Consider the following 27,694-nt stretch of genomic DNA (forward strand, 5'->3'; position numbering starts at 1 on the left):
GAGTGGGTGGTATTCGGTGAAAGCCGTCCGAAGCGTCCCAAAACACAAATATCGGCGGGTAAGGTTACGGCGTCCGTATTTTGGGATGCATATGGGATTTTGTTTATAGACTACCTGGAGAAAGGTAAAACAATCGACAGCGAATATTATATAAAGCTGCTGGATCGACTGGACCAAGCTATCAAGATAAAACGTCCACATATGGCAAAGAAGAAACCGCTGTTTCACAGGATAATGCACCGTGCCACAAGTCTGTGGCAACAATGATGAAATTCAGCGAATTGAGATTCGAACTAATGCCGACCCCACCCTATTCTCCAGATTTGGCCCCCAGCGACTACTGGCTTTTTTCAGATCTCAAAAAGCACCTCCAAGGCAAAAGATATCGAAAAAATGAGGAGGTGATTGCCAATACTGAGGCCTATTTTGAGGGCAAAAGTTCAGCCTTCTACAAAAATGGTATCGAAAGGTTGGAGAAGTGCTGGACTGAGTGAGTGTGTAGCCGTAGATGGAAACTAAATTATTGAATAAAACTAAATTTTCAGAAAAAAATACGTTTTTCCTTCTTAGGCCGGGAACTTATTGAGCGGTGTGGTATATGGTATTTAATTCATTAAGCTAATTTAAGCCGTTTCGCCACAACATTTTTTTAAAAAGTGGTCATTTTTGCACCGAATTGACCTTACCCCGCCTTAACCCATGTAACGAAATGAAAAAATTAAAAACAAATTCTCATAAATCTCTTCTTATTTGATTTGCCTTTTTAATATACTATCTAATATATGGAGCATTTTAAGAATAAACTGCTTACCTGAGGTGTTATTTCACCAAAGAGAACGATGGCCAATGTGGAAAATATAACGGCAAAAAGTCCAGAAGTTAAACCATCCAGCAGAATGGTAAAGGTGGAGTTAACCAACACATTACCCAAGAGAATACTGCACAACAGATAATTACCTTGATCTCGAACTGGTGCAATTTTTGATGCATATCTCTTTTCTTTTTCCGTACCAGTGTTTCGCAATATCTAAAATGTTTCAATGTGACGATATTAAAAAAAATGTTTTATTAAGTTAATAGTATCACCTTTAACTCTGTGCGGTCCATAGCCATCAAACCCAAGTTAAGACCAGAAAATAAAGCAGAAAAGCAAAGGCATGTTACTATGATGATTATGGCTATCCAAACAGGTAATAAGGGTTCTTGTGTTTCAACTTTAAGACAATCGGAATTTCCTTGATGTGCTAGGGGCGAAGTAGTTTCGGCTGTGCTATTCTAAAGGAAATAACAATTTTTGTTAAATAATATATTTAAAGAGATCAAGTAATATATAAAACACTTGCATTATTTTTTTCCTCAGCAGTTTTGGCACAAATATAAAATACACCTAAAGTTGACGGAAATTTAACATTGTACGTTGCTGAAAACCCATCATTGGCCACTTCCAACGGTGTAAAAAGATCAGTAGCTGGTTTGAGACATGGACCACCATATTCATTTGCTTCAGTGGTAAATGTTATTACGGTATTTTTTTGTAAGCCACTGCCGAAAACTCTAAACGTTTGATCTTTGTCTACCAACACACTAGGTATACCATTTTTTGTTTCTACTGTGTCATCTTCCAATCGTATTCCCACAACTCGAATAGTATTCACACCATGTCGACTTTTAGGCAAACTAAAAAGAATAAAAGTAAAGCCGTTAAATAAAGTTGAAAATGTATTATAAACTAGAAACTATATGGGATCTATATCTCGATAAACCAAATTTTGATGTGTTTTAAAATGAGCGATACGTTGCCCTTACGTAAAGGGCAAATTATAAGTTGAATAGATATAGGATTACTAATCTACTCATCTACTCTGAGATATGAGCTTTTTTTATTTTATTTTATTTTTTTTTTTTTGTATAAATTTCATAAAAATCGGACAGCTATATCATATAGCTGCCATAGGAGCGATCGGTAGATGTAGAGATAATGTAAAGCTGTGAATGTAAAACTGTAACTGTTAAACTGTAAGTATAGGTATATTGTAATGAAACTCTGTTTTGTGTGTGTTTTCAACATTTAAATTTATAATATAAATATCAAAACCAATCTGCAAGGGTATAAAAACTTCGGTGGGCCGAAGTTAGCTTCCTTTCTAGTTTTTTTTTTAAATTTCGATTTTAATTTTATGATCATATAGCTGCCATAGGAACGATCAGGAAATTAATTGAAAAAATTATATTATTACTTGGATGTTTTTTAGAATATTTTGTTGAGGTAAGGCCATTTTTATTATTTCAGAATTTCGGTTTTAATTTTTTGAAAATCGACTATATCATATAGCTACCATAGAAACACTCGGTAAATATACAGAAATATGTAAAGCTGCGAGTGTAAAGCTGAGACTGTCAAATTGTAAATTTAATAAATATACACACCTGATCATATTAATAGGTACATACACAAATTATTTAATTATAGATGGTTTTTTCGTTTTTTAAGTGTTGACATCCTTAAAATTTTTGGTTATTTGTTATGGTCAATATCTGGCCAAACTGTGACAAAGAGTTGAACGAGGGGAATCCCCGAATATCAAAGCTTTTCTATAAATTGTGAGTCAACCACACATTTCGCCTGATCATAATAATAGGTACAGTCTCCGTTTCTCATAAATAACAAGTGAATAATTTTGTAATCAGTGATTTTTTGGCAACTTAAGGTAAATTTCGTATAGCTACTATCAATTAAGAGAATTAAATATTTATTTTTTTTATAAAAAATGGGTCGAAATTCTCATTGTACTAAAGAAGAAGCTCGATTGGTTCTTAGTCTGAGAAAAGATGGCAAATCTTTACGAGCTATTGCCAAATTAATGAAAAGGTCCCATAATTTTGTTAAAAATGCATTAGAAAGGAAACCAAGACAGGAATCCCGTGGAAGGAAAAAAAAAAACAACGGAAACGCTTGACCACTACATAGTATCTTTAAGCAAAAAGGACCCATTTAAGTCATCGAAGGCTATTGCAGCAGATATTGGGAATTCAGTTAGTGCTCCAACTATCCGAAGACGACTACAAGATGCCAACCTACCAGGAAGAATTGCCAGAAAGGTTCCACTTATGCGCAAAAAAAATATCACCATGAGGCAAACTTTTGCAAGGGACCACAAAGACTGGGTAGGATGCATCGGGGAGAAAAAGTGGAGAAACATTTTATGGAGCGATGAAACCAAGATAAATTTATTTGGGAATGATTGTGAAAGGAATGTTCGACGCCCTAATGGAAAGGAATTTCATCCACGGCTTACAAAGAAAACAGTCAAACATGGAGGTGGTAATATAATGATATGGGGTTGCTTCTCCTAGTATGGCGTAGGTCCAATTTATCAGACTACGAACAGAATGACTGCTGAAGAATACAAATCCATATTGGAAACAGTTATGGTACCATATGCTGAAGAAAATATGTCATTACGTTGGGTATTTCAGCAAGACAATGATCCTAAGCATACATCAAGGCTTTTATCTAAATTCTTTGAGGACCAAAAAGTTGACGTTCTGAAGTGGCCAAGCCAATCCCCCGACCTAAACCCCATAGAAAACTTGTGGGGAGACTTAAAAAAGAAATTGGCAAAGTATTCATTTTCAAATAAAGCACAATTATGGGATGGTGTCCAAAAATTGTGGTATGAAACACCAGTAGAAACCTGCCAGGCTCTTATTAAAAGTATGCCAAAAAGAATAGCAGTAGTGACCAAAAATAGAGGTGGATACACTGGATACTAAGTTAGTAAACACAAATTTAGAAAAAAAAAAACGCAAAATATATATTTAAATTTATTTTTCTCATCTACACTTGAAATGTACCTATTATTTTGATCAGACTGAAAACGTATCTAAGACACAAAATGATCTCCTTTTTGTTATATTATTATCCTATGTTACAATGAAGTTTATTTGATTAAAAACAAATAGTTTAAGAACCAATGAGACCAAATTTTATGTTTAAAATAATGAATAAAACTATTTTCTGTAACCTTAAAGTCTGAGTTGATGTATGTACCTATTAATACGATCAGGTGTGTAGGTAAAATGTAATGAAACTTGGTTTTGTGTTTTAAATTTTACCAAAACCAAATTATTATATGCTATGTATAAATATACAACTTTTATATATTTCCTATTATTTTTTCTATTAAGGGGTTATCCGGGTTTTGAAATTTCAAAATATGCATTTTTTTCAAACTTTTTTATATAATAGTACAAAGTGTCAGGAATGTTGTCCGAAAATTTCAAGTCGATCGAAGCAAAACTGTAGGAATGGGAGAAATTTAAAACCCAGCGCTTCGTATGAGTCACAAATGGCAATTAAAACTTTAAACGCGTTTTTCTCGAAACCACTTTTTTGAAGTCGGTAGTCAAGATTTCTCGAAAACTACTGGACCGATCGACTTCAGATTTTCCACTCTTCTTCTAGACATGTTTTTCTTGTCTCTGAACGAAGGATTTTTTATATCTTTAATTAGAACCGATTTTATAACCCAAAATATGGCAAAAATTGACGTAAAAAGTAGCATTTTTCATTAAAAACGCTCCCAAAAATTCAAGACACATAAGCTAACAGAAAAATTTTGGTTTTTTGATTTCAAATAAAAATTGACGGGGAAATCCTGCCTACCGCAAGGACATAATTTTTTTTTAGGGTTAAGTTCAACCCTCCCTCAACGGCTCATTTGTGAATATTTATTGTTCAAAATTTTACAGAATTTAGTTCAAACCTTATGTTTTGATGTAGAATAAATGAAATTTGCAAAATTGTCATAGGATGTTTTAAAAAAATTCTGTAAAATGGGCCTTTTTTTGTGGTTCTAAACCCGGATAACCCCTTAATTTGACTAGAATGGATCGATTCTTAATGACTCAATTGCAAACTGCAAGGGTATACAATAGGGGTTGTTTTTAAAAAAAAATATCGTATTGATGATATTTGCTGTTTTAAAAATATTACTCGATGATATTTGAAAATATCATAAAAAAATATCGATATATTGATTTTTTTTGATATTTTTTAATTTTTAGCAAAACTTGGATAAAGATTTCCTGTTTCTGAAAATTTGGGTAGATTTTGAGCCTAAAAATCGTTATATTTGATTTCATCAATCATTAACATCAAATAAGGGCCATTTGAGACATAATAGACTGTTTTGAATTTAAATTGTGAATAAAAATCGTCGAACTTAAAATGCAAATATTATACCCGCTCTCAAGCAACTCTTATTTACGACCCTTGGTATAGAAAAATAATAACAACATTTTGAAGGATAAGTGGTTTTATTTAACAAAAATCAGTTTTTAATGATTTAAGAAAAACTCGTTCGGTTACATGCTGGTCTATCATAACAAAAATTAAGTTGTCACTAATGTATGTATAAGCTAGGATGTACATAAATTTCTGTGTGTGTGCATTCTTTCCCGCGAAAATGTACATTATATGTCTGTTTACACATGTATGTATGCAAGTTTGTGCGTGTATAGACATGTCTATATGCCTGCGCATTTTGATTTTAAAAGATCTGGAAAACACGCACAAACTTGAATACATACATGTGTAAAACGACATACACCGGTAAATTTCGCGGAAAAGAACGCACACGCTGTATGTATGTATGTATGTATGTATGTCCATATGCCTGCGCATTTTGATTTTAAAAATTCTGGAAAACACGCACAAACTTGCATACATACATGTGTAAAACGACATACACCGGTAAATTTCGCGGAAAAGAACGCACACACACAGAAATTTATGTACATATGTATGTACATCCCAGCACATTGCATTTTGAGCATTTTAAAAAAGTATCTTGGTGCTTGTTTTTCAGGTGGGAAAGTAAGTTGGAAGAATTCCCACTACTTTTAATTATCTTTAAGCACAATGTGCATTTCGCTGTAATTCCATTGAATTCAGAATAAAATTCTTTTGCAGCACTCATAATCACACGCGTCTCTTTTTTCATGTTTGGCTTAAGAGTGACCAAATATAAAAATATCGGAAATATCATCTCAAAAAAATATCATTATCGCCTATTTTTGCCCAAAAAATATCGCGATGATAATATTTTTTTTAAGAGAAAAAATATCGATATTTTGATATTTTGATATATTTCCGACATCCCTAGTATACAAACTTCGGCGTGACGAAGTTAGCTTCCTTGTTTGTTCATTAATGCCATCCGTCTGTGAAATTATATGCCACATAGGTTTAAGACAATTAAAATCACAACTCAGTTCAAATCTCAAATAAAACGAAAAAATAATAAACTAAAAATATTTAGGGGTCTAGGACTAATCGGGATACTCCAGAGTCCCAAAAAAAAAGTTGGTTTCCTGTGTACATCCTAACTATCCATAAAAACATCTGATATCAAAAACTATAATGCATTAGTTGATGAATAAGTGTCCCGATGTACTCACGTCGCGTTTTTATTTTGAAAACTTTTTCGGGATTTTTTTTTATCAAAATTTTAAGTCAAAAAATTTAAGTCAAACGATTTGACTAAAAAATTAAGTTACTTTGTTTAATAAGAAATATAATAAAATAAAAACTTAACAAAGCTCGACATGATATAACCTTTACAATTAGTTAAAAAAGTTATGTTAATTGATTTTAGGAGAAAAAATGTTGGTTTGCTGGGTACATCCTAAAAAATCGATTGCATTCGAGAAAAAATGGGAATTTATTCCAATTTTTGTATCAAAATTGAAAGTCAAAACCCCGAATTTGGAATTAAAAAATTAAGTTACTTTGTTAAATTAAAATAATAAAAAATTTAAAAAAAAAGCCTGACGTGAATCCATCTAGAATTAGTTTATGAAGTTAGGTGAAAACATTAAAATTAAATTAAAATTAAAAAGATCCAGTAGATTTTGAGACTTTCAATATTACTTTTTACTGCTCATACATTGAACACCAAACAACCTCTGTTCAACTACGCATAACTTCGTCAATTTTGATAAGATCGATATGAAACTTTTACAAAATATTCTTAAGATATTGGACATTTATAATAATAACAAAACAAGAAAGGAAGCCAACTTCGGCACGCCAAAGTTTGTATACCCTTGCAGATTGGTTTTGATATTTATATTATAAATTAAAATGCTGAAAACACACACAAAACACAGTTTCATTACGTTTTACCTATACTTATTATGTTTACAGTTTGACAGTTACAGTTTTACATTCCCAGCTTTACATTTTCTCTACATTTACCGGTCGCTTCTATGGCAGCTATGTATATGATATAGTTGTCCAATTTTCATATATAAAAAATATATATATATTATATATATTTAGCTTTACTAAGTTTAATTAAATTAACAACATGCATTTCTATGGATTTAATGTGTTATGACTAGTCGATACAATACAAGAATATGACTCTACAAACAACCAAATACAAAGAAAAATCAACAAACTCAAGCATTGGCTCGGACCGACCATATCCAGATATTTTCGGATTGCCGTGACGAATGGAAATTCAGATAATGCCAGCGAGCGTTGTATGTCCGCTCGGTTACTTGGCAGCATGCATACAAACTTTTTATGTTTACAAAAATAAATGAAATAAAGTGCAAAGTTTCTTAACTTATCTCTGAAGCCTAAATGGGGACGAAATACTTGATTTACTTGTTTAATTTAAGAGCTATCGAATTGAATCTTGCCTCTTCAAAAATATTACCCCAAATCGGATCGGTAACTTTATCTAATAGATGGCACAGATATGAGCGAACCAAATAAAATACAAACACAACACATGATAGAAATTCTTAAAATAACCACAACAAGCAAGAAAGCTACAGTGGAGTGTGCTTAAGAAATAAAGAAGTACATACATAAAAACAGCTGAATAGTGCAATAAAATTTTCGAAATGAAAAAAAAAAAAAAAACAATGATAACTTTCAAATATAATTTTATTTCAATACATTTATTATGTTATGTTATGTTATTATGTTACTTGTTTATTTAATGGGTAGTAATTGAATTTGAATTAAGCAAAGTAAAATATATATTTTTAACTTTTAATTTTATTGTATTTAAAATTATATAAATAAATCGTAATTTAAAATTAAAAAAAGGAAAACATGAAAGGTGTCTAGCTTCGGGCCTCTTAAGTTTGTATGTATATGTAATTCTGTGGACAGTTAGGTTGTACACAGAAACACAAATTTTATTGAAGGGGACTCGGGAGCGGCCCTATATCTCCTATACCATTTAAACATTTTTATACCCTTGCAGGGTATTATAATTTCAGTCAGAAATTTGCAACGTAGTGAAGGAGACGTTTCCGACCCTATAAAGTATATATATTCTTGATCAGCATCAACAGCCGAGTCAATCTAGCCATGTCCGTCTGTCCGTCTGTCTGTCTGTCTGTCTGTCTGTCTGTCTGTCTGTCTGTCTGTCTGTCTGTCCGTCTGTCTGTCTGTCTGTCTGTCTGTCTGTCTGTCTGTTTCTACGCAAACTAGTCCCTCAGTTTTAAAGCTATCTGAATGAAACTTTGCATTTAGTCTTCTATATGCTCTCACTGCTATATATGTCGTAACGGGCCGGATCGGACGACTATATCATATAGCTGCCATACAAATGTTCGATAAATTTTTAGAAAAATAATTATAACTTTGCTGTTTTTAAACATTTTTGCATAATTTTTTAGATATGGCCATTTTATATTATTTCAGAATTTTGGTATAAGTTTCATAAAAATCGGACAACTATATCTTATAGCTGCCATAGAAGCGATCGATAAATGTATAAAATATGTAAAACTGAGAATGTAAAACTGTAACTGTCAAACTGTAAACATTATAAGTATAGGTAAAATGTAATGAAACTTTGTTTTGTGAGTGTTTTCAGCATTTAAATCTATAATATAAACATCAAAACCAATCTGCAAGGGTATACAAACTTCGGCGTGCCGAAGTTAGCTTCCTTTCTTGTTTTTATTAACATTAAACAAAAAATGCGCTTATCTTAGCCGTTTCGACACAAAAAAATTGTTGTTGCTAAGAAAACATTTTTTGACTTTTATTAAATTTTAATTTCTTAGTAACAACTTTTTTTAATGCATAACCGAGGGTATACAAATGAAGAATAACGAAGGCTAAATTAGTGATGCTGTTTTTTTAGCGATGTTTTCTGATGTTTTTCGATGTTTTTCGATGTTTTTCGATGTTTTTCGATGTTTTTGTTGATATCGATGTTAACCGATGCATCGATGTTTGACGAAACATCGGTCTCTGATTCCACAATATTTAATATTTATTTATGAGTCTATGGATAACATGGGCCTATGGATAACATCTTACAAATTGAAAGACTGCTATAAAAGATTTGTATATATATATATTTTTTTTTGCCTGTTTTATAATTTCAAATAAAATGAAAGAGTCCTATGAAAGCATCAATATTGATATAATTTTTAATTAGGTCATTTTATATATAAAAAATAAGAACAATATATATAATTACTACAGTAGTTTTTTTGCAGTTTTTACTCATAAATAAGGTAATAGAAATAAGCCCTTTGTAATTTATTACAAAATTAATCGATTCATCGAACATCGATGTTATTCTTAGCGCTATTTTCCGATGTTTTTTTTAATACCGATGTTAAGTTATACATCGATGGTCTATTTTGAAAACATCGACGGGAATCGCATCGATGTTTTTTGTCGAATTTACATCACTAGGCTAAATTAAATTAAATTAAATTTTAACTTCTTAGTGACAACATTTTTTTGTGTCGAAACGGCTAAGATGAGCGCATTTTTTTAAAATTCATAATCGAGAGTATACGAATATAGCATAACAAAGGCTATTTTAATTTTGTTTTATTCTTTCTATGGCAGCAATCCCGGATAGCTATGGGCCATATTGGCCTATGTGTGCCATATTAACCTATGGCAGCAATATGATATAGTCAGATCTGGTTGATATATCCTATAAAACAAGAAATGAAGCTAACTTCGGCACGCCGAAGTTTGTATACACTTGCAGTTTGCAATTGGATCATTAAAAAACAATCTATTCTAGTTAAATTAATAGAAAAAAAAATAAAAAGAAATATATTAAAGTTGTTTATTTATACATAGCATATAATAATTTGGTTTTCATAAAATTAGAAAAAAAAAAACAGTTTAATAGTATAAAAAAAAAGATATAAGATTTAAGAATATAATATAATAAACATTATAAATTTAAATGCTGTAAAACACGCAAAACAAAGTTTCTTTACATCTTACCTATACTTATTATATTTACAGTGTGATAGTTACAGTTTTACACTCAAAATACAAAATTCTGAAATAATAAAAAATGGCTATGTCTTAAAAATTATGAAAATACGTTGAGAAACAGCCAAGTTATAATTTTTTTTTAAATTTGGCGATCTTTTGTATGGCAGCTATGTGATATAGTCGTCCGATCCGGCATATATAGCAGTGAGATTATTCAAAAGACTATACATATGTAAAGTTTAATTCAGATAGCTTTAAAACTGAGGGACTAGTTTGCGTAGAATCGGACAGACGGACATGGCTAGATCAACTCGGCTGTTGATCAAGAATATATATACTTTATAGGGTCGGATATGTTTCCTTCACTGCGTTGCAAACTTCTGAGTGAAACTATAATATCCTGCAAGGGTATAATCTGGGTCTATCTGCAAGCTTCTTTGAGCACTAGAACTGAGAGACTAGCTCGCATAGTAACGAACAGACAAAGAGATAAGGCTGGATCATTGCGTTGTAAACTTCCCGTAAAAATTATAATATTATCAATTATCTTATTTATTGTTTGATGTGAAAAAAAAAGCTTAACGAGCTGAGATAAAAGTGACGATCACACTTTTAGCAAACAAATTTCTGACCGATCATTCATTTGATAGTCATTCGATTTGCATAAATCTAAAATTTATATTCTAAAATCATTAATAATTATTAGATGTGTTAGTGTATATGGAAAAATGGTAGAAAACGTCGAAGTTACATTTTTTGGTATGGTGGTTCTATTAGAAAGTTTGTTATGTACATTTAGCTTAAAAAACGGAGTAAATAATTAAAAAATGTTGAATACTAAGTAATTAATAATTAATAGCTAAGGATTCAACATAATTATTGACTAATAATTATCTTTGTTTACGTTCCTATTTTGACTATTTTTATGGATCTTTTAAGCATCACTATACTCCAGCAGCAATCAGTTAGCGTAATATTAAAAAAACTACAAGAAATCCAGTACTACAAGAAATCCAGTAATCAGTGATCATATTGTTCTGCTAAACGCAACCAAGGGCCCACACATAATGTATTCAGGGGATTACCTATACGACTGAATGACTAAAGATATCAGCAGCTGAAAAAAGGTGTTCCCATACAAATTTTTAGTCATGCAGCGACTCCGGGGTCGCTGAAAATATATGGTTACATATTTTATGTTGTATAAATCATAATTCAAGATTTCATAGGAGATAAATCCATGTCTTGCGATTAGGTTTTGAATAAAAACTTAGCGGTTCATTTTTTTGCGTCGTTCCCTATTCGGCTAAATATATTGCTGCTTAGAGGTGGAGGAACATAGATAAAGAAATCTATCCATAAGGGTTTTAAGAAATTTTGGAAACATTGCTATTGGTTGGTTACTAAAATACATCCATAAATTGAATTAATAATTGTATTAAAATGGTTTTAGATATTAAACTGATGATGTGGGCAACGTCGGTGTTTGTGAGGCTTTGGGGACTTCCTAAACCGCATGATACAATCATGATTGTATCATGCTAAACCGTAAGTATTCATAGAAGTAATAAACATATGGGTAGCATTTCTATTCTGTCGAATTTGAAATTTGTACGTATTCAAAGTAAAAAAAACGTATGTTAAGTTTTTTATTGTTTTAACTCATAGCTCTTGCCTATGTAGGTCTATATTTGGTACAAGTATTTAATTTGAACATATGTTTAAATTTAAAAATTTTTAAATAATTAAAGAATTCGCCGTAACAAATACAGAGGACACTTTCACATCGAGCTGTTTAAACACTGATTTCAGCGAAACACCAAAAAATATTTTAATAAGGCAAATTTTAAATTGTGAAGCTTTAATGTCCGTTTCTTGTGCTTTTAATTTCATTCAGAAATATGTGTTAGAGTAATTTATTTTAATCCCTATGGCACGTGACATTTTTTCCACCATACTTTAAATTTTGTTTTTGACTGATTAAGAGGGGACATCTGAGTAACGTTTTTAAAAAATCGAACTTTTTTTTTTCGTTAATATAATTCTTTAGGGTCTTAAAAATAACATACCAAAAATCTTCCATTCTGCGGCGATGCCTCACATGTATTTATATACGATTTTAAAACTTTAAACGCGTTTTTCTCAAAACCACTTTTTTTGAGTTGGCCGGAAACATACATAACTCGAACAAATCAACCGATCGATCTGAAATTTTGACAGTATATTCAAAATACCTTTGTCTATCGACACACGTAGGATTTTTTTTGTGCTTACTTTTTTTATCAACAATTTTGTGACGTTTTTTTTTTTTTTTTCGTGAAAATTAAAATTTTTTTAATCACTCACCATTTGGCAAAAAATCAATATATCGAAAAAATCCTACGTGTGTCCATAGCTGTTGATGTATAGAAACTAACAAAACTTGATTTTTTGTTCTAGATCAAAAATTAAGGACGTTAGGTTTCCAGCCACGGACCCCCTTCAAAAAAAAGGGCCTACTAAGAAATGCTGCACAGCCGCCATTTTGTTTTCGATTTATTAAAAAAAAAATTATTTTGTACTTTACATCTAATATTATAAAACCTACTTTAAAAATTTTCAATTGGCTTTTTCATTTGGCCAACAAAAATTCCAGAAAATCCGCTTTTTTTTTGCCAGTTACTTAGATGTCCCCGCCTTAAGTATAAGTAAGTAAGTATGATTAAGGAGCATATTTACGTTTTTGTTTGGATATATTTTGGATCAGCATCAACAGATTTGACTTAAGCTTATTTTATTATTTCAGAATTTTGGAATATATTTTATGAAAAGCGGACAACTACAGCTGTGTTCAGTGAAATAGCAGTTCGACAGATGATCAACTTTAAAACGTTTTTTTTTTTTTTTTGCATATTCCTTTTTGTTAGTTAATCTATTGCACATTGTTTTTGAAAACTGGAAAAAAGATAAGAATCAAGAAAAAGTTCCGTTAGATTTGCTCTCTTTTTATGTTTTATTGATATATTTTCACACATGCAGCTCGTTTTGGCTGTTCAATGAATTACCAGTTTTCCATTTTCTTCCGCAAAAAGTGCCGAAATTTTTTTTAATTTTCTGAAATTAATTAAGGTCAATATTATAGTTTATACGATAATACACCTTTACAACGCAAAAAAAAAAAATATTTTAGTGGGTGCAGGACCTCACTGCTCCATGAGATAAACGGATGTGATTCTATAGCCTAGAAAGAAGGGCAAAACATGTAAGAAACTCCCTGTCTTTCGAATTGTTATTTTAAAATAGTTTATAAAATCCCATAAAATATAAACCGAACCCAAAAAAACCAAGGTGGGACTCGCAAAACCCCAATTGTAGAGGCTCGACGCGTACTTCGCTTCAGCAGAGCTAGTCCTTTTGCATCCTCTAGGGATATAAGAGCGGGAATTGGTATGGGAATCAGTCATGGGACCATTCGCCGGGGACTTATTGAAAAAGTTTTGAATTCGTGAAGTCCATAGAAAATGTCATTGCTTTTTTAAAGGCATATCAAGGCCAGATTGAAGTTCGCCAATAGCCACTTGAACTGCCACTATTCAAATTCCGATCGAAAACTTATGGGGGACACCAAGAGCTACGTATTTAAGAAGTTTCCGACTTCTAAGCCGCAGCTTTGGCGATATGTGCAGGAGGAATGAGACCATATTCCCCTCAAGCGTTGCTAAGACTTGGTAGTTTCTAAAGGCTATTTAACAAAATATTAGATCATAGTCAATTAGAATTTCAGAAGAAATAGGTTTCTTATACGATATTTTTAAATTTATGAAGAATTTTAGTTTTTGCATGCTATTTCAATGAACAGCATAATATGGACCTTTTTTGTTGTTATTAGTTATTTCTTCTAAAAGGTTTATGTTACCTAAATTAAATGCTATTGTTAATAATTAAATACACTAAGCCTTTATGAAATTTTTTTTTATGAAAATTTTTTTTATGAAAATAGTGTTTGTAACAGTATTTTCCAATCTCAAACGTGCAGGTCGTGGGCACTGCTATTTCAATGAACACAGCTGTATATCATATATCTACCATATAAACGATCGGTAGATGTAAAGAAAATGTAAAGCTGGGAATGTGAAACTGTAACTCTCAAACTGTTTTGTGTTTGTTTGTGTGTGTTTTGTGTGTTTTCAGCATTTACATTTATATAATAAACAAGAAAGGAAGCTAACTTCGGCCAGCCGAAGTTTGTATACCCTTGCAGATTGTAATTGGATCATTAAGAATCGAGCCATCCTGGTGAAATTTGAAAAAAAAAAAATAAAAATAAAAAAAAATATAAAATAGGTGTATATTTATACATAGCATAAATAAAATTCTGAAAACACACACAAAATAGAGTTTCATAACATTTTACCTATACTTATTATGTTTACAGTTTGACAATTTCAGTATTACATTCCTAGCTTTACAGTTTCTCTACATTTACATTGCTTCTATGGCAGTTATATGATATAGTTGTCTGATTTTCATAATATATATACTTTATATGGTCGGAAATGTCTCCTTCACTGCGTTGCAAACTTCTGACTGAAATTATAATACCCTGCAAGGATATAAATATCAAAACCAAATTATTATATGCTATGTATAAATATAATATACAACTTTTATATGTATATTTCCTTTTATTTATTTCTTTTCATTTAACAAGAATGGCTCGATTCTTAATGATCCAATTGCAATCTGCAAGGATATACAAACATCGGCGTGCCGAAGTTAGCTTCCTTTCTTATTTCCTATTAAATTTGTATTAGTATCCAGTATAAGTTTTAAGTTTTCAAGTTTTAGATGTTTAATTTAGGAGACTGACTTAACTAGCTCATAACAGTTACCTCTCTCTTGGCAAAAGGGCCACGTTCGGTCAAACAAGCTTTTTTTTTTTTGCCAAAATTTACATTGAAATTTTTCTGGAACATTTTTTCGTAGACTGCATGGATTACAATGTCGTATGTATGTATACCCCTAAAGGTCTATTACTTCGAGAAAAGAAATCTTCAGATGAGGGAAAAGTTTGTCGAAAATTATTTGGTATGGTCAAAGGTAAAAAAAATGGAAACAAAATTCCTTGGAACAATGAAATAAAAATATTTTTTGAAAACGATTCTAGACATTTTGGTCAAAGAATTCAACTTTTAGACAAAAAAAAATGTAATCCCGGTGGCAGATGCAAAATGGTCAGGGGCTGTTTTTTTTTTTTGGCATGGCGTTGTGCAGATCCATCTCAGAAATGGTATTATGAGCCAATTCGAAGATAATAATTTTTTAAACGGACATCTTCGAACATGCCCTGCCGATGGATTATTCAACCGGATAACGATCCAAAGCATACATCAAAAGTCATCATAGCCTGGTTTACGGACAACAAAGTAACCGTTATGGGTTGGAAAGGTCAGTCTCCAAACCTAGTAGTGACAAAAATAATAGCGAAAGTTGCCTAAAATAAGGGTGATTGACCAACTTATTTTCATGCTTTTTGGATTAAAAATATACGTCTTTAAATTTAAAATGTTAAATCGTTTTGAGAGGCTTTTTTTACTAGTATAAGTTCGAAGACTAAAAATAAAGTTGATTTTTATTAAACAAAGTTTTATAGGATTTAAAACAACAATCCTTATACACATGTAATTATAATTTTGACCAGTAGTACTTACATATGTATACATACACTCAACCGCATATCTCTGCGTACACCCCAAAAAAATTTCAAATTCAAACTTCAAACCCACACCGTTCGGCCATTTTTCAACATTTTAACCAACTTTTTTTTCGTAACATAACTTTATTTAATTGCCTTCAATTATGTATTTTTTTTAGAATTTTTTAACCATGTCTTATGATTTATTTTTAATTTTAAACTTAACGCTATGAAAAAGTGTACACGCAAAAGTCTGCGTACAGCTAACTAAAAACTACTTAAAGCCTATTATTTACAACTTTTTATATTTAGTAAGGTATCCATTTGCCTTTAGCACCTCCGTAAGGCTCCTCGGCATGGAATCCATCAGTTTTTATGACTCCTCGGCTGTAATTTTGCCCCACTCCTCCACGAAGACATCCTTGAGCATTTTTGAGATGTTATGGTGTGTTTCCGGATCCTTTTCTATATTAGATCCCATAAATGTTCAATTGGGTTGAGGTCAGGACTCCTGTGGATGTGTTCGCAGCTAATTTTTAGCATTATATAGAAGCCAAAGCTTCGTATTATGCGCCGTGTGCTTGGGATCGTTGTCTTGCTGGAACCAATATTCATGTTTTAGCCCCAAACTTTCAGCACTTTTTGGGACATTTTTTTTTCAAAATGTTGATATAGGCTCCTTGATCCATAATTGTCTCGATAAAAGTCAAATTTCCCACGCCGCTCGCTGTCATACACCCCTACACCATAATGCCGCTCACTCCATGCTTTACCGTGCCCACAAAATTTTTCGTTTTAAAGGCTTCTCCGGTTTTTCGCCACACTAAAACTTTGCTCTTTATTCCGAAAATGCAAAACTTGCTTTCATCGTAAAATAAGACCAAAAGTCGGAATGTTTTAGTGTGGCGAAAAACCGGAGAAGCCTTTAAAACGAAAAATTTTGTGGGCACGGTAAAGCATGGAGTGAGCGGCATTATGGTGTAGGGGTGTATGACAGCGAGCGGCGTGGGAAATTTGACTTTTATCGAGACAATTATGGATCAAGGAGCCTATATCAACATTTTGAAAAAAAAATGTCCCAAAAAGTGCTGAAAGTTTGGGGCTAAAACATGAATATTGGTTCCAGCAAGACAACGATCCCAAGCACACGGCGCATAATACGAAGCTTTGGCTTCTATATAATGGTAAAAATTAGCTGCGAACACCTCCACAGGAGTCCTGACCTCAACCCAATTGAACATTTATGGGATCTAATATAGAAAAGGATCCGGAAACACACCATAACATCTCAAAAATGCTCAAGGATGTCATCGTGGAGGAATGGGGCAAAATTACAGCCGAGGAGTCAAAAAAACTGATGGATTCCATGCCGAGGAGCCTTACGGAGGTGCTAAAGGCAAATGGATACCTTACTAAATATAAAAAGTTGTAAATAATAGGCTTTAAGTAGTTTTTAGTTAGCTGTACGCAGACTTTTGCGTGTACACTTTTTCATAGCGTTAAGTTTAAAATTAAAAATAAATCATAAGACATGGTTAAAAAATTCTAAAAAAAATACATAATTGAAGGCAGTTAAATAAAGTTATGTTACGAAAAAAAAGTTGGTTAAAATGTTGAAAAATGGCCGAACGGTGTGGGTTTGAAGTTTGAATTTGAAATTTTTTTGGGGTGTACGCAGAGATATGCGGTTGAGTGTAAATGAAATTAAAATTATAAATTAGTTTCTTCAGATGTCGTATGCACATTATCTTCTGGTAAACAGCCAACAACTAGTTATATCTGGATATCTAAGTACATGCATACACATAAATAAATGGTAACATATGTATGTACAAATGTATGTACGTAAAAATATGTATACAATCAATTAAAAAGCATTTATAAAATAAACACAGTCGGACCTAAATATATTTATGTATATGTACATATTTGGAAAATAGGTACATATTTGTACATACATAACATATGTATGTATATAGTTAAATAGTTAAACATATTTAAGTACTTAGGATAAATACACTTACATATGTATGTCTTCAATGTTCTAAGTATTAATATATGTATGTGTCCTCTCGGAGCACTATTCTTGAGCGAAAACTTGCCTTGATACTGAAAGGTCTTCATAACCTTTCTGAAGTTGGGTATTTGAATCTCCCACCGACGTTCCATTTGTAGCATTAGTAATAAAAAGAATCACAAGAGGCACAAGCAATACTTTGTTCATTGTTATCAAACGAAGCACCTGGCATACTCGCAAAATTGATTTTTCATTTTTCACCCACGACTCTAAGTTATGAACTTCTTTGAATAGCAAACGTAAAATTTCATAGAAGTTTGCCAATTTACTAATAAAGTAAATAAACTTGTTATTCCCAGAACATATAAAACGTTTCTGACATTTATAAGTATACTGTTTACTATTTTCCATACTATGTATGCGCTTTGTGAAATATTTTATTATTGTCGGTATCGGAGTGATTCACTAGCAGTGCTAGTCTAGCACTTATTGACTTATAATAAAAATCTTATTAGAGCTGTAAGCTCGATATTACTATCGATAGTATCGATAAAAACTGTGCTGCGCGATACCTCGATTTTTTTCTCCATCGATATATCGCATTGTAAGATGCACCATCAGTACTTGCAGATGCGTGTTGCAAGAAAGGCGTATAATCAAGAAGGAAAACCATAATCAGGCCTGCTCCGGTAATCGTAAAATTTTTCCGATTTCGTTTTGGGCGAAAACGAACCGTTTTCGTTTTTAGCTGCTCCGGTTTTCGGCAAATTTCTGCTATCGGATGTTTCGTTTTCTCATCGTTTCTCACTGCTCAAGCAGCTAACTTGTGTTGTTGGTAATAAGCAAACAACGTAATGTACTGCCTATTATATTTACAATTGCCCTTTTTCTAAGCTAGAAAAAGGAAAAAAATGGTAGAATTAAGCAAATCCAGGCACCTAAGATGCTGCCACACTTTTCACAGTTTTAATTCCGGTGGTCTCAAATAATTATTTGGTTAATTTGGACCATTTAAGTAATCACATTAAATAGCATTATTTATAAACAACCATTTTGGCGGTCCTTTAAAGTTATTAATGTATTCATTTATATTTTATAAGTATTTTTAACTGGCTGTTTCGTTCCACCAACAATATGGCAACCTTGGCGATAACTTTTTGAGGTGAACCTATCGACCTATCGACAAAACGAGAAAACTGGTTGAACACGGCAGAACTTTTGTTGTCAAATCTGAGGTGGGGTCAGAAATAAATTTTTTATAAAATAACTACCTGCCAGAATGATCTTGTGGTGGTGTGGAATAAACATCAATAGACCACTGAGTAAACTATTTTTTTCCTTTTGTAAATAAGATCTGATTTCATATAAAAAAAGCCATTTACTTTTCATTCCGGCCAGAAAAAGGTGCCCGTTTTTCAAATCGAAAAAATCTTTCGTTTTCGATTACCGAAGCACCAATTTCTCGTTTTCAAAAACGAAAACGAAAAAATCTTGCCGTTTTCGATTACCGGAGCAGGCCTGAATATTACAATTTCAAGAAAAATGTACAAGTCTTTGTTTACAAAAACAAGTAAATTTATATAAAGAACGGATGATTTATACTTTATTTTTATTTTGTAAACAATATTATTTTAAGTGATTCCCGAGGAACGGATGATCTCAACTTTTTATTTAATGTATAAACAATAATATTAATTTAACGCCTTTTTGAGGAACTGAATATCTCACAAAATAGATTGTTTAATTTTTAATCTAAAAATTACATACAATATATGTTTATTAAAATGTGATAGGTTTTTAAACCTATCATTAATGTAGTCTTTAATATGTTTGATTACAGAATATTATACACAATTGGCATAATTGTTTTAAAATTTTACTCTTGAATGGTTAATAAATAACAATTAAACAAATACTTTTAAATTATTAGATTGGTTTTTATTTTCTGCAGAAGTATTTTTGGTCATGCTATTTAAAATTTGGCAGAAAATTGGTTTATTGTGCCTTGCCAATCAGTAAATCTGCGTGTAACAGTTGGGATTTTTCGCACATGTGAAACTCGTGTTCCCACAGATCTACATCGGCATCCAACATCTAATTACAGCTGATCGATCAGCTAGGCCAAATCCAAACAACAAACACAGATGACTTAAGCTGAAGTGGGAGTAAAATGAATTGTTTATCAACTATTTAGGCTGTTTAACAACAGCAAAACCACAGATTGCGTCAGATTTTTTCCGCACTAAATTAAAAATTAAATTTTAGTTTTTTATACCCTTGCAGGGTAATATAATTTCAGTCAGAAGTTTGCAACGCAGTGAAGGAGACGTTTCCGACCCTATAAAGTATATATATTCTTGATCAGCATCAACAGCCGAGTCGATCTAGCCATGTCCGTCTGTCCGTCTGTCCGTCTGTCTGTCTGTCTGTTTCAACGCAAACTAGTCCCTCAGTTTAAAAGCTATCTGAATGAAACTTTGCATATAGTCTTCTATATGCTCTCACTGCTATATATGTCGGAACGGGCCGGATCGGACGACTATATCATATAGCTGCCATACAAATGTTCGATAAATTTTTAGAAAAAAAATTATAACTTAGCTGTTTTTCAACATATGTGCACTATTTTTTACATATGACCATTTTATATTATTTTTGAATTTTGGTAAAAATTTTATGAAAATCGGAAGACTATATCATATAGCTGCCATAGGAACGATCAGGAAATTAATAGAAAAAAAATTATAACTTCGTTGTTTTTCAAACTATTTTTATCTACTCTGAGATATAAGCTTATTTTATTAGTTCAGAATTTTTGTATAAATTTTATGAAAATCGGACAACTATATCATATAGCTGCCATATAAACCGATCGGTAGGTGTAGGGAAAATGTAAAACTGGGAATGTAAAACTGTAACTGTCAAACTCTCAACATAATAAGTATAGGTAAAATGCAATGAAATAATATCTGCAAGGGTATACAAACTTCGGCGTGCCGGAGTTAGCTTCCTTTCTTGTTTTTTTATTGATTTTTCTCTAAAGAGCAAATGCCCCCAGGATAGTGTAAGGTGGTACAGGCTCCCAAAATCTATAAAATAGAATAGAGGTAGGCAGCTTATATTAAAAAGTATCAAGAATACACAAGAAAACACCAACGTGTTTTTTTTTTGGCATGCTTGTGGCGCCACATTTTAAATTCAATTTTAAAATTTTTCCTCGCCATCTTTGTTTTCATTTTCGTAGTGAATGGTTAAATTTTCCCTGTTCAGAACAAGAAATCAAAGTTGCACCAAAAGACCATCGTCTAACTATCGAAAGCAGAAGCGCCTTAAATTTAGATGCACAACGGTTGCGATACAAAATGAGAAATTTTGGAACGACAAAACCTTATGGGATGGTTCAACAAACGGGGGATGCAGATGCAAGCTTTGCAGTAAGTCCCTATTAAAGTCGGAATTGAGTAGAACCATTTAAGGGCTGTCAGGGGACTTTATTTTCCATTTTGTAACCAAAACAGCTGAAAGCAATTAAAAATATTTCAGAATGCTTATTTGCGGCAACAAATGCTTTCTTATTCGATTTTATTATTTATTATTATATTAGTGCTTCTTTACTATCCATGAGTTGGGGACAACAGCGGGTCAAAATTTGATCATCCCCTCATTAGCAAATCTCAGACAAAGCAGACCCATGTTTTGAGACCGGCCAGTTGAAATTATTTGGGAATTTAAGGGAAATTTAACAAAATTTCATTATAGGGAAATGCGTAAATGTTATTAAATTCACTTCCGAGTGGAAACTGAAACAGGCCTGATAAAGAAATAATATGTATTCGAATGATACATTAAAAAACATATTCGATCCCAAGAATACTAGACAATCGATAACAATTAACGATCGACGACATCCCCGACCCCGTGAAGAATCGCTTCACTTAAATCCAAAACCTCAAGTTTGGAGACGGTCGCATCATTGTCCGACATAGTCCGTTGTCGTTCACGCGCACTGTAGCGCGTCTGACGACTCCATCAGCTCTGCTGTAGATCTCCTCTACGATGCCCTTGCGTCACTCTCGTCGAGGCGAGACAGTATCGCCCTGGCGGATGAACTCCGTTCTCCGGCACCACATATTTCAGCGCACAAGCGTAGGCAGCTACTCCAGGACCAACCTCCTCCAGAAACGGTCTCGCAGAAGGCGAGCAATCCTCCACTGCTTTCACGTAGAACCCTCCTTGGGTAGCTCCGCATCCAAACCAGGCGTATCTGGCACGTTGGCTACTCCTCTTCGGGGTCAACGGCGCCTCCTGGTCCGCATCCAAGTCAGTGTACTTAAATAGCCATCCACCCGCTTCCAGTCTGTCTATTGAACGGGGTCCCATTATCGGCGGCATCAACCGCGCTCGCTGCAACTTGCACTCGTTGCACGATGATATCACCAGGCGACTGAAGCTCGAGAATCTCTGAAACGGCCAGCTACCGGCTGGCAGGTCACCTTAACCAACGTGACTCCTGGCTAAGGTCAACGTCGCTCTGCGACCGAGTCGAATCATCTGCCTTATTGTCGGCTGTAGGCACCCATCTCCTTTGCGAAACCTTCGACGACTCCAAAATCTCCGCCACTCGGTTTCCAACCAACTGTTTATACCGGAGTTGGGTGCTTCTAATTCGTCTTTGAGTCCGTCCATAACACAAGGTCCACGGCAGTGCTAGTTCCAAGAACTGCTGCCTGCAGCTCTAGCCGTGGGATCGTCATCGTTCTCACACACTGCGTCTTCACAGATACGAAGCTCCCCTGCACGTCGTCGTCCTCACCTGACCCTTCAGTAGGCCAGCGCCGCGAATGCTGCCTGACCAACACCCACGAAGACGTGTAGCTCTACGGTCCGAACTGCTCCACGCCCAAAGAAATGGCGAGGACATAGGAACTGTCCCAGGGCGCCCATCTCTTTGCGCAAGCTTAACTCCTCTGGTAGTGGTTCGTCCCACTGGATCTTCTGCATTCAAATCTATCGCAGCAACAGCTTCTCTGCAATCATGAGGCATCATAGAAATTCCAGTGGTCAAATATTCCCTATTCGAAGGGACTCTATCTCTATAATCCACGTTGAACCTGCCAATGGTAGCCTCGCTCTCAGTAGGGAAATTCCACATATGGAACATCTCCTTGATGTCGCTGCAGACTCCGACTGCTCCCTCTGTGAAATGAGTGCACGGCTGGCAAAGTCTTATAGTGCTGAGGCCCTTTGTCCAGTGAATGGTCGTCCTTCCGGAGTAATCCCGCCTGGTAGCGACGCCCCACTCTCACCGTGGTGTCTTCCAGCATCCTTTGTGCCCGCATATCTTCGCTCCCTGCGACCTGAGGCAGGAGTTCTGCATGTCGAAGTAGTCCCCCACCCTCTGCTCCATCATATTATCTATTGACACGGCTAGTAGGCAGGACCTCGGTGACAGCGTAGTCGATTGCCTACTTACTGGCCCAATAACAACCCAGCCCAGCTCAGTTGCGGCCGCATACAGTTCCTCTCTGGCAAACTACTTCGTCCTAATTGGCAATCCTAGATGTCCATGGTCCAGTCCGATAAGCATATACGGCACTATGTTGCTATATGGCTACATCGGGAGATCCCGTCGACTCTGCATCGGCAGACTCAAGCTCGATACAGCGTAGACGCTTCTCAGAACGTGGCGAGTTGGCTTCCCAAAACCACTTATCTTCAGACTTACCACGCTGGTAGGCTTGTTGGTTGCCCTACCTCCAAACCATTGTATATTTAGCTGTCGACGCTCTCTTTGCACTCCCAGATCTCTCCGTAGCTCGTCGTCAACCATCGCGATGGATGATCCCTCCAAGTATTCATTCGCATCCACATTCCTACCGACTCCGTACAACGTTACTGAGTATATCGAACAGAAGGCGACATCCCTCGGCGTCAACACAGCTTAAATTCCTCTGCACTGACGCCTCCGCTGCCTGTGGAGCCCATCTGTCAAGACTGTTTCTGGAAGCTGCTCGCTGCTGGTTCCCCTCGTGATTCCTGTAATCACTTCATAGCGAAGCCCTCCTGTCCGGGCTGCGCCTGGCAGGAGCTGACTGCTGGTTCCCCCTCCATTGTGGCGCATGAAGCCACCTGCAGCCGGCCTTCGGTCCTCGTCCGATCTGACCCACACCATGTGCCTTCCAGGATCTAGTCAGATGTCCACTTTGTAAGACTTGGTATATGTTCTTTTGTAGCACTCGACGCTTCGGCTTCTTTTTCTCGACGTCCTAAATCGTACACACGGCGTTTGCTTACTTCTGTAGCCACGCACTGAAGTGCACTACTGTAGGAAAGGACACAATAGTCGCAAAATAGCTAACCCCGCCCACTCGCTTGCTCTTAGGAAGCTTGGCCACAAGCTCCTCCATAGGATCCGACAAGTGGCGACGATGTTGCCACATTGTGAACCCTCATACCTGGTGAACGTTCGCTGGCCGCAGAGCCCGCACCGGTACCGCTATAGGCGACCGACCCGACCCCCGACCGTTATGTGGGGCCTCTCCTTTATATGTGGCTAATGGCAGGCCGTTTTAAGATGGCTTGTGCCAACTGCGATTGACGCCCAATTGGCGGTGCTGCCCCTTTCCAGGGTTTTAACCTACTCTAGCTTCATTTTCAAAGCTGCAATCCTCTCCGGCGCTGAACGTACAGCTGTGACCGCAGTTTTTCTGCCTTGGGAAGCTATTGTAGTCACCGTAATGGCCGGGCTGGGAATGGCCGCCGTCGTGGTTATGTTCACCCGCGGCCGAATTCCTGCTGGACTACTCGCTTGTACGCTACTGGCTCCCCGTCGCCGGGCACTTCGCCTGGAAGAATGCTGCATCTTTCCAGGTTCCAATATGGCTCTGCCTGCCCACACTCAAAATGGCGGTACCTGCGCCTTCTGGCCGCTGCCTGCGGCCGTCGATGAATGGCGCTCCTTGCGCAGTTACTAAGCGTCCTTTGCGCCTCCTAACCGCTATCTGCGGTCTCTACGTCGCTGTCTGTTACTCTGCCGGCACGTCCGGCGCTTGGCGCTGTCCACACTCCTCTATGTCCCGGCAAGTCTGCCCTTGCAGTCACCCTAGGACTGCGAATAAAAGGAGTTTTCGTGCGTAGCCTTGAACGGTTGCCCCACATCGATAGTTCCCAAAGGAAGAGTAGACTGCAAGTGGTAACAAGCGCGTAGCGCCACCGCGCCACCATTTTATACCACACACAAATTGATCTATTGGTCTTAAAATACCACAGTGTGTCCTCCTAACTTGTGCACGACAATGAAAAGCTAATTGTCTCGGCAATTTATAATGGCGGTCTTAGAAGGCTCGTTTCTTACTCAGCCTAAAAATCCATACATTTTCGGACTAGTTCACAAAATATTCAATCTCTAAAAAAAGACTATCGATAAAAATGAACGACCGAAGTCAGATACAATCGATTCTATTGTATTTTTAACCTCTGTTCAGTTTTTCTACGAGCCGAAATACTTTATCTGCGCTCTTTCCGGCAAGAAGAAGACGAGGCACCAGGCAGGCAGCAAAAGTTTCCCGTCCATGCAATTGATTCAGTTGAACCTAAATCATTGAAGGATCTGCTGATGCAGTCAGTGCGCGACCTGAACGCAGAGGTGGCGGTGCTCAGCGAGCCGTACAAGGCTGCTAGCACACAAGGATGGACAGCGGACCGCTTCGGAAAGGCTGCCATATGGATGTGTGGAAGGGAACCCTCTCACTTGTCTGACGTCAGATCGGCGGAAGAGTAGGTGTGGGTGTACAGTAGCTACCTGGCACCGAGCCTCCCCATGGAGGCGTTCAGCAGCATCATCGATGAGCTCAGCAATGACATCCGGGGACGAAGCAAAACCATAGTGGGTGGCGGCTTCATCGCCTTGGCCCAGGATTGGGGGTCGCCCTAAACCAACGCCAGAGGCCACACAATCCTGGAAACCTTCGCCTCCCTGGACATCGCTCTGCTTAACGAGGACACCCAGCAAACCTTTATCCATTATAGATCTCACGCTAGCAGCGCATTAGCCTGCCAGGCCAGCTGAAGGATCAGTGAGATCTACACGGCCAGCGACCACGAGGCTATCCTCGTTTCTCTCGGCGAGAACCAACCACGCAGAACGGTTCCGCCTAGTGCAAGTAAGGCGTACTGGCAGGACACACTCAGCGTTCTCGAGCGCCCTAATAGGGCCTAGTAACTGATGAGGCGGACAGTGCTAACGAAGCTGCGCTCAAACTGGCGGACGCGGTCGAGCTAGCATGCAGCAACGGAAGTCGTTTCGGATGCATCACACACCGGTGTTTTGTTTTATACTGTCTTTCCACACAGCGCATTTGTGAGGAACGGTTGGGATTTAAAAAAAAAAAGTTAAACTCGTGTTCCTACAGAGCTGCGTTAAAGTGCATCCGCATCCGAACAGCTGATCGATCAGCTGTGGCTCATGAAAACGTAAACAATGATGGCTGAAGCGGCCGATGTGGGAGTAAAATGAATAGTTTATAAACTATTTAGACTGTTTAACAACAGCAAAACCACAGATTGTGTTAGAATTTATCCGCACTAAATTTAAATGAATAAGAGAAACAAAGAGCAAATTCCCCGAAGAGTGTGTATAGGTGGTATAGGCATCCAAAATCTTTAAAATAAGGTAGAGGTAGGCGGTTTATATTAAATAGTAACAATTGGGGACATTTTGGGGCAAGAATTTAAAGAAAAACACCAACATCTATTTTGGGCATGTTTGTACCTTTGGCGCCACATTTTAAATTTCACTTTTCATTTGTTCCTCGCCAAGTTTGTTTACATTTTCGTAGTGTTGGTCAAGTTGACACTGTTAAGAAGAAGAAATAAGAGATGTTGCACAGAAAAACTATCACCTAACTATCACCTAATACTGTCTTCCCACACAGAACATTTGTGAGGAACGTTTAGGATTTTTCACAAATGTGAAACTCGTGTTCCCACACAACATTAAAGCACATTCAACATCCGAACAGCTGATCGATCAGCTGTGGCTCATGAAAACGTAAACAAAGGTTGTCGAATTGGCAGTTGCAAATTTGAAATGGAGCATTTACCAACTATTTTGGCTGTTGTACAACAGCAAAAGGCACAGATTGCGTCAGAATTTATCCGCAATAAATTTAAATGAATTAAATGACAAGGAATTTTAGTTTTTCTAATGATTTTTCTCTAACAACGAGCAAATTCCCCGAAGAGTGTCTATAGGTGGTATAGGCATCCAAAATCTTTAAAATAAGGTAGAGGTAGGCGGTTTATATTAAATAGTAACAATTGGGAACATAGTGGGGCAAGAATATACAGAAAAAACGCCAACATCTATTTTGGGCATGCTTGTAGCTTTGGCGCCACGTTTTAAATTTCATATCTCATTTGTTTCTCGCCAAGTTTGTTTACATTTTCGCGGTGAACGGTCAAATTAAGAAGAAGAATCAGAGTTGCACCGAAATACTATCGCCTAACTATCGCCAAACAAACCGTGTTTAGATTTTAATGTTGATCTAACGGCGGTCCATTTGGGAAAATTCGGAACGGCAAAACCTTATGGACCGTTTTGTCAACAGATGTTGAATGTGCTTTAATGTTGTGTGGGAAGACTCTATTAATGTTGTGTGTCGTCATTGGAATTGCCTGAGTATAAATTATCGTTCTCGCCCAACTAGTATTTTTT

At 35.8% G+C, this 27,694-nt stretch overlaps 1 protein-coding gene and 1 long non-coding RNA gene across 4 annotated transcripts in view; one reads left to right on the plus strand and one right to left on the minus strand.

Moving 5' to 3' along the window:
- The window catches only part of uex (metal transporter uex), a 34,711-nt gene extending 16,252 nt beyond the window's left edge, over window positions 1-18,459 (minus strand). Inside the window, exons 1-4 of one of the 3 annotated variants that reach the window (XM_041777384.2) lie at window positions 18,065-18,459; window positions 1,344-1,677; window positions 1,087-1,275; window positions 812-1,027 (exon numbers count right to left, since the gene is read on the minus strand). In XM_041777384.2, coding sequence (XP_041633318.1) covers window positions 812-1,027; window positions 1,087-1,275; window positions 1,344-1,677; window positions 18,065-18,390 — 1,065 coding nt within the window. In that variant the 5' untranslated portion in view covers window positions 18,391-18,459. Of the gene's footprint in view, window positions 1-811; window positions 1,028-1,086; window positions 1,276-1,343; window positions 1,678-12,357; window positions 12,387-18,064 lie in introns of those variants that run through there. The other 2 variants (XM_070283970.1, XM_070283971.1) reach the window with 2 other exon arrangements.
- On the plus strand, window positions 15,220-15,833 carry LOC138928109 (uncharacterized). Its single transcript, XR_011444578.1, has 2 exons — window positions 15,220-15,367; window positions 15,435-15,833. It is a non-coding gene; the product is annotated as an uncharacterized lncRNA (long non-coding RNA).
- Window positions 18,460-27,694: the final 9,235 nt, after the last annotated feature.

The sequence above is a fragment of the Drosophila kikkawai genome, chromosome 2R (assembly GCF_030179895.1).
Source record: "Drosophila kikkawai strain 14028-0561.14 chromosome 2R, DkikHiC1v2, whole genome shotgun sequence".
Lineage (NCBI taxonomy): Eukaryota > Metazoa > Arthropoda > Insecta > Diptera > Drosophilidae > Drosophila > Drosophila kikkawai.